Source organism: Platichthys flesus, chromosome 4 (assembly GCF_949316205.1).
Source record: "Platichthys flesus chromosome 4, fPlaFle2.1, whole genome shotgun sequence".
NCBI classification, from domain to species: Eukaryota; Metazoa; Chordata; class Actinopteri; order Pleuronectiformes; family Pleuronectidae; genus Platichthys; species Platichthys flesus.
Genome location: NC_084948.1, coordinates 2,334,644 through 2,343,096, shown reverse-complemented (window position 1 = coordinate 2,343,096; position 8,453 = coordinate 2,334,644). Strand labels below are relative to the sequence as shown.

General features: G+C 43.5%; 1 protein-coding gene across 1 annotated transcript in view; it reads left to right on the top strand.

The window, feature by feature from the left end:
* The first annotated feature begins 5,250 nt into the window (after positions 1 to 5,250).
* kirrel3b (kirre like nephrin family adhesion molecule 3b) overlaps positions 5,251 to 8,453 on the top strand; it is a 166,070-nt gene continuing 162,867 nt past the window's right edge. Inside the window, exon 1 of the mRNA XM_062386827.1 lies at positions 5,251 to 5,687. Coding sequence (XP_062242811.1) covers positions 5,567 to 5,687 — 121 coding nt within the window. The 5' untranslated portion in view covers positions 5,251 to 5,566. The remainder of the gene's footprint in view (positions 5,688 to 8,453) is intronic.

Genomic DNA, 8,453 nt, shown 5'->3' with positions numbered 1-8,453 from the left:
CAACAATTTTACACTTCAAAGTCTGTTAACGAGTCTCCAGAAGTGCTTTAATAAATAAAAAAATAAATAAAGGTCACAAAGTGTGCGCTGAAAGAAATCTGATAAATTACCTCAAGTCAGCATTGGTTGCTTCTGAAGAAAAGTTTGACAAGGAAGAAAATGTGTTACGTCGAAGTGAAGGTTTCGGACCCCAATGCAGACAAGGAGTGGTTAGTAGATGTATAAAGAACAGAGTTTATTTAGCTGGCGAGGAAAAGAAAGGCAGGAGTAGCAGGGTGCTGGCTGGCTTGTAGATCCTGGCAACGTGGAGGATGAAGAGCCGAGCGACGAGGCACACGAGGGTCCTGTGTGAAGAAAGTAACAAGGTTAGCTTGCATCCAAAAAACAAAGTCGAGAGTTTCCTGCTCATCCCTTGCTACCTTATTGGACGGAATAATCTGGCGTCGAAGTGCTGAGACGGCCAGGCTTAAATGGAGGAGGATGATTAGGAGGATTGGATGCAGGTGTGCCTCGTCCTGCTGCAGCCACCAGCCAGCCACAAACAACACACAGGGGAACACAGAAGGGAAGGGGAAGAACACAGCCACAAACTACACAACACAATCACAAACACCACAAAATGACACGTTTAAAGGAAACGTTTTTACCAAGGGTCTGTTGTCCATTGATTATTTGATTGAAATGAAATATTTATGTCAATAACTCTTTTGCAGCAATGTCAGTTGTGGAATAAGTCTCCATTTTCAAAAAGGGGATAGTGAATGTGGTGAGAAGGGTGAATCACTTATTTTCAAACCAGATGAGATCAGCTGAGGTAATTGGTTGAATACCAAAATGTGGTGATTGAATTGTGATTCATGCAAACCTCAAAATTGAGCAATATCCAATTCTAAAATACTAATCTCTATTTAAACGGATTCTGCATGTGACTATACAGACTCTGTGGACGAAGTAAAGGATCTGGAACTGGGAAGCCTTCCTGTATTAATTTTTAATCATTGTATATGCAGATAGCTGTTAAAAGAGTTTGACAAAAATTCCGTCTGGCCCTCAAACACTGACATCGTTGTTCGTGTTTTTTGTGGAGAAATGTTCAACTTGTGGCTCCGATGTTTATTATCTTTACCAGAAGCTCCAGAATGTTGGTCGTTGCCACAGAGGCTAATTCATCAGAACACAAACACATATCATTGATATGAGAAGAGGGCATCCTTGCAATTGCAGCTTTTCTCATGAATACATAAGAAACACATATAAAGTTTGTAAGATCAATTATTAGTTTAACACAGGATAGCCTTTCAACTTTTACAATATTGCACTTTAGCATAGAAGGTCTGCATATAATAGCGTGGGAGAATCACAGGCAGCTTTGACCAATAAATGGTATATCTTCATTTTGTTTTAGCTTACTTTCCCTTTCTTTTGAGCATGTCCTCTTGACTGTGGATTATGGTCTGTGGCATAAGGAGACTCTTAAAGGCTGCGAAGAAGAGTCCCGTCTCCAAAGTCATTTAAGATTATGCCCCCTGTGGGTGCACTGTGGCTTTAACAGCGTATGATCCCTTTAGTAGACCTCACATCTTGAAATGTCTCCCCTCCACCCATGTCAGGGCTATATAATACAAAACATGATATTGCATTGTTGTTTGTTCGTTTTTTAACCTGAACCACTTTTTTTGCAATTTTCTTTTTTTATTAATTTCTCAGTCGAGATTATGAATTACTGCATTGAGATCCATTTTATCAACAATTATATCAATATGCATTTTGTGTGCACGTGCTATAAAAACACATGCATTTTTAATTAACTTTGATGGACATCCTACTTTCCTTTTAGATCTGGAAATAAGTCTGATATAAACTCTTCATTGTAGGAATCAGAACTCATTCAATGTGGAGGGCAACAAACAAGATGATTGTCAGCTCATTCCTTCATCCTCCAATGTGTCCAAATATTCCATATATTAAAAAAAGTCATCCAGCTGAAGGGTTTATTGTACATAGCATAGGATTGTGGGTATTAGACATAGACATTTGTTTACCTCATTTACCCTCATTGCTCAACCTTCAAGCACATAAGCTCCATTGTTATTCTTTGCCCCTCTTCGGCAAAATGCAGATTTGTTATCCTCTGGTTGAGCCGCAGAGGGGTTGTTTTTGTGTGTAGCTGTTAGTTTGGCTGATGAAAAGACCACCTGTCATCCTCTGGCCCTTTGATTAGATTAGGAGGTCAAAGTCATGGATTAAATTGATATGAAGTAGAATCAGGTCTCATGCAGCGCTCGATGTGTCATCATCAGAGCTTTGATCTTGAGGTAGTGGGCATTACTATACATGTTATCTCCCTGCATTCCAGATTTATATGTCAGTTATTATTTGGAAGAAAAACACGATGTATGATATAATTACTCTATTTTTTGTTTCTAACCATGTTACATAAAATCATAAGCTTCTCAAACCAAACTATACCAAGGTGATGTTAGTTAACATTTAGCCTGCTATGTAAATATTAACCAACGCTTTGTTCTTTGTAAAACTTCAAATGTAAAAGTTGTACATAATCAAAGGGAGCTCAGAGAGGAGATGGTGATCATTACTGTTGGGACCAGGTATTTGTGAACTACAGTTCGGCCTACATGTTTAGTCAAAGCCTAGAGTACATGTTCTTTGTTCTGGAGACAAACCAGAGGTGTGAAAACTGACGGGGGTCACAAGTTTCAACCACTATTGGTCACTCTGGGCCCCATGAGGTCCCCAGGCCAAAACAGACCTAGTTCTCCTTCCTCTTTTCTCTCTTTCTACGCAACCCTCCGAGAGGCAAAGTGAGGCTGTCCAGCTCACTTCCTCTTTCAACTCAACTCAACTCTCTGAGAGGAGCCCACCTCTCTTTCTGCTCAACTTCAATGGAGAAAAGGTGCAGCTTTCCACCCAGCGAAGGAAACCTTCTTCAAATCCAAGCTCTACCAACCTATCTTTTTCTTAAAGCCACGCCCACCTAGGAGACGTGTCTTAGTGTCTTATCAGTTCATACATTTGTGTAGCTTGTAGCATCTTTGTACGGAGCATCTTTGCATATCCATCTGAAACTTTAAACCTTTAAACAGTTTTGCATACTGTGGTTTCTTATTTGTACCACCTCATAGTTTGAGGAAAAAAAGTTATCTTTGTTATCATCTGTACCTCCACCAAGACGGTTATGTTTTCATCAGAATTTGTTAAATAGCAGGATTATGCAAAGACTACTGCACTGATTTTCATAAAATTGTGTGTAGCAGTGAGGCATGAAACAAAGGAGAACATGATCAGCTATGGAGTGGATCTAGATAAACAGGCATATCCAGGAACTTTTTCACTTTCTTTATCATGACAGGATAATGCATTGGCCCTGGTGGAGGTATGTGCTCTCTGAGCGCACTTAATCTTAATGTGTCATTAGTTCTTCATGGTTCTCTACTATAACTTGATTAGATACTCTGGGGATGGTAGAGTTAAGTGTCACCTTGCAGGAAATCAATAACTTAACATTAGTTAATTCAGGATGTAATATAGACTAATTCACAATATTATTATTTAAATTGTATTTACAATTATTATTATTAGTGTCATATCAAATGGATTTCATTCTGACTCATGTAAATGTATGCAATATCTGATCATATATGCTAGCATGCTCACATTTACTAATTATCATTAGCTCTTCACAAAATTAGATTTTGGTAGCTATTTTGCCATGGATATATAAGTTTTTTTTTATTTTATTTTTGGCATGATGAAGGGGGTGGATGAAAAAAATCGGGATCATAAAAGTGATAGGTCTTGAGTCTTACACCAAATTTCAGTGAAATTAATTTAAAAGTGGTTAAAATATTTTATCAAAAGCCACAAATGTGAACCTGCTGTTAGAATAAGCAGAGGGACAAATCCTCTATTTATGTTAATTTTGTTCTCTAATAGTTACTTAAAAAAATAAACACTAATGTCACAATCTGGGGACCATGGACATGGGTACAACATTAATGTGAGGAGAGGCGGTGGACTAGTGGCAGAAACATGGACTATGGGCAGAGAAGGTCTCTGGTTCATCTCTGGTTCGACTCCACGGAGAAACAACAAAAAGACGAACCTGGACTGATCTGTCCAAAAATCCAAGAGGATTCTCCCTACCCTGTCTAGTGCCCCTGAGCAAGGCACCTTACTCCCCCAACATCTGCTCCACGGGCGCCGTACATGGTCGCTCACTGCTCTGTGTGTCCTGCAACAGATGGGTCAAAAGCAGAGGTTAAATTTCCCTACCTGCATGAGTTTGCCTGTGCATGTCTGTGCATGTGTTTGAGTCAAATAAATGCATCTTAATCTTAATCTTAACTGGCATATGATGAGATCCTCCAGACCGAAGTTCCAAAGACGAATGTTGATTTCCCCAGAGCCAATGTCGCTGAATCTAATTCAAGTGTTTTACAAAACAAAACATTGCTTGTTTTGTATGTGGACCTGGAACATAACAGGAACAGGAACAGGAACAATTAAATGACCCTTTTTAAACATTTAAAGGGCAAACCCTGGAAAACTTGTTAGTAAGCACTGAGTGGATTTGGTCTTTTTATGGCGTCTTGCATCATGGATCCCTGAGTGAGTGACTATGAATCTAATTTACCCCCTGATAAAAATTGAAAACTAATGAATACCACAACTTTGGTCTTGAATACTAATGTGGTCTCTATCGGTTCCCAAGGAAGGCAGCTGACGGATGGCACAGAATTCAGTGCCACCCATAGAATCTGAAAAAGAGCCAAGGGTCCTGAAAGGGAGTTGGGGGTAAAACTGCACTGTTTTGTTTTGTGAATGTCTGTGTTATTTGTGGCTATAGAGGCCAAGTCGCTCCTATTCTCATTCTAATTGGGAGGGCACCCTCCTATGTTTCTCCCATGGAAGCTTTTAGTTCCCAGAGTGAGGAGCAGAGCCTCCCAGCCTCACACTCAGACACAGACAGCCAGGATGGGATCCAGAGAGAGAGAGAAGAGAGAGAAGAGAGGGAGAGGGGTGGAGGGAGGGAGGAGTCTAGTTAAGGAGCTCTATCCCCTCACTGTGTCTGCTATGTGAGTGGTTGAGCGAGAGAGAGAGAGAGAGAGAGAGAGAGAGAGAGAGAGAGAGAGAGAGAGAGAGAGGGGGGGGGGGGGTATGTGAGGGGCTGAGGAGACTGAGCATGGATGGGGGACGGGAAACCGTGCGAGCTGAAGAGAAACAGTGAGCCTGTGTGCGCTCCAGAGTCAGCAGCAAGCGAAGGTGCACTAAGTCCACCGGCTCCCCGTCAACAAGACAGCGTGTGGGGCTGAGCCGACCACTGGCAACTCCGAAGAGTGACACAGACAGTGAGGAGGAGGAGAAGAGGAAGCAGAGGAAGAAGAAGAAGAGGAAGAAGAGGACAAGGAGGCAGAGGAGGACCGGAGACAGACTCCAAGCCCTCCACTGGTAAAAGGAGACATCACTTTGGGACTGTAGCATCCTTAAACCCCCTCGAACCCCCCCAAGCCACAACAGCACAGAGGGGCACTGTCTCATCTCGTGCATGTGTCTGTGCCTGCCAACTTCAATTTCACGCTCGCCCACAGTTTTGTGTAGGTTTTGCCCTCTCCACTCCCCAGTCATGATCCCGTGGGTCCTCCTGCTCCTGTGGATCTCCGGACACGGTGAGTTTTCCCACGTTCAAGTTGCTCATTCATCCCGTTCTGAACGTGCTGATCTGATTGCTGTGTGTGACATGTTGGCTGGGAAGTGCGTCTCTGGATCCATCTCTTGCCGTGATGTCTGTGCCTGTGCTACCATGCTACTTGTTTGTGATTTTCAAACTGTGTATAATATGGCTCTCTCGTGCGCTCTGTTATGTCTTTACGCAAAAGAGGGGAAAGTCAGTGTGGCTGTCCGGGTGTTAAATACTTCCTTTGTGGGCTTGATATTATTGTCACACACACGCACACACACTCACACACAGCCCTCTATCCCTATAGTCCAGTTCAGTCAAGCGTTCACTCCTGAGTCACATTGTTTTGAACTGACAACCCTTCCCTATTGAGTCTTAACTACGGGGGATCCGGTCTAGAGAAAAGCGGAGAAACAGCCTCAGACTCGTGAATAAAGTCTGGTATCTCTGGACCCGTGGACAGTATCGCCTGTTGTTATTTGTATTCCTTGACAGCCTGTTTGTGGACAGCGTGAGGATGGATTAGTTGTTTCCCCAGCTTGCCACCAGGTGGTTGTCTCTGGAAAACAATGGAAGTGATTAAAGTACAGGCTGAGCTGTCCCTCTGTGGTGTCTGTGTGATATACGGACGCGCACGGGGCTGAATCAGACAGTGGGTATTTGTCATTCCTGTTCCGAGGCAAGCCGCCTTGTTTCCGCTCTGAGGGTCAGGGTCAATGACACAGCCGCCACCTCCCCTTAAAGTTTGACCCTGTCAAACTGGACTACGTCCCAAGGAGGGCATCGAATGAATGAACATGCGGGTGTTTGTATCTTTGTGTGTGTGTGTTGTAGTTTCCCAGAGGGATTTGTAACCTTTTGTTGAGGAACAGCTCAGGAAAAAGGCAAAACCCAGCCTCCTCCAATTATAGATCTCGGTTTGTTCACACGTTGCGTGGAAATTGACAGCTCAAAGTCGGCATCACGCGGCAAAAACAGCGGCAACAAATGAGACTCGGTAAACAAGATCATTTTGTAAGGGGCTGAATTGAGCTGTTCCACATGTTGATTTATAGCCCATAACAAACCGGAAAAGAAAGGACGAAAAAAGAAACGCCACTCATCAAGTGTAACAATTTACTGTGATTAAATGTTCCTGCTGACTCATTTTTCCTGTGGAAACAGAGGGAAAATAATTATATCAAGACAGACCAATTTGCAACTGACGGGAGTGATAAAGCTTCTAATTCCCTCTCAGCATCTCCTGCACTTTAAAGAGTTGTAGATCTCTGCCAGGGACTCTGTGAGCGGCGCCTTCTGTTTTCTTTGCCGATGTGTGACCAGGGACAGTGACACAAGCAAATTGACCCAGAGAGTGGATAGGGCAGTGAAGGCTTCCTCTCTAGGTCATGACTTCTGTTGCCGGACAGTTACAGGACATCAGACTTGGTACTTAAGATGCTGTAACTCTTCCTGATGCCGCTGCTTCACTGTGTCACGTCCTCACTGGTGTCACTGTCAAGTATTCCTGTACCATCTGTGCTTATTGTGATGCTCAATCAGTCATTAGTTTCTTCTCCTCCTCTCTGCTTAACATCTGCTAAGCTTGTTTACAACTGTGTGTGTGTGCACGGTTCTCTAATCCCATTTCTTGCAGGTGTATAGCCTGAATAACATCCCAGTTAAAAAAAAAACATATTTGATTTATTGACATGCAGCACACTTTGTTTGGGACTTTTACTCAAACACATACCATCACAGGCTTTTCCCCAGTTCTGGGAGCAACTAACACCATATTTCAGATAGCACCAACGAAAACGATTGCAACGACTGGAATGAGATGAGATTGCTGTGCATTTCAGCACAGTGGGTTATTACCATAAAGTAAAGTACTACTTCCCCCTGCCAGGTAAACAGGGGATAACAACCCTCCTTCTCTATGCATGCCTCGAGGGAGAAAAAAGTGCTTCCCTGTAGCTTACTGTTGTTGTACAAATTTTGGCTCTGTTTATGTGCCGAGCCGGTGTCAGCAGAAAGCTGCGAAAAACACTCTAATTTTTATGAACAAGGGGACAGAGGGGAATTGTGGCCAAAGCAGTCGTATACTTAGACACAGCTGTCCTGCGAGAGAGCGCGAGGAAGAAAGAGAGCGTGAAAATGAGAGAATGAGCAAGAGGGAGAGAGGAGTCCGTCCATCCCCAATGTGCTGTAGCGCATGTAGGGCACCTTTTCTTTTGCTGTCACCTCTCCTGGCAGTGACAGATGATACGGCACCAGTCAGGAGAATTTTTGGAGACAGTCTCCGAGAACATATTCACCTCAGGCTAAACCCGAACAGGACCCGGTCCATCTTCTCACAGCGCCGCTTCGCCGTTTCCCCCACCTATCCAGTCGATACATCGTCCAACAGGGCTGGTGTTGGCTTGTGGGCTCATGATTTCAGTCCTCACCTTGCAGCGACACATCTCTCCCTCCCTGTCTCAGTAACAATCCCTCTTTTGCTCCCTGTCTTTTTCTGTTTTCTCTTTTTTGCCTTTTTGCTGTGAGAGGCAGTGTGATTGAGAACCCTAGCCTCTGTCGGGAAAAGGGTGAAATACGTGAGAGCATTATATTCCAATGGAGGAAGGGCAGCTTAAGAACAGTCTTCAGTGTTTCCCCCAGTAAATGTCTCAGTCAAGGTGGTAAGCATGTGGCGGTGCTGTTGGCGCGGTGCGTAGCGGCGCGGCGAAAATTTTTGGGGGTATTTTGCTCAAAGATGCCAGTACGCATGAATGAA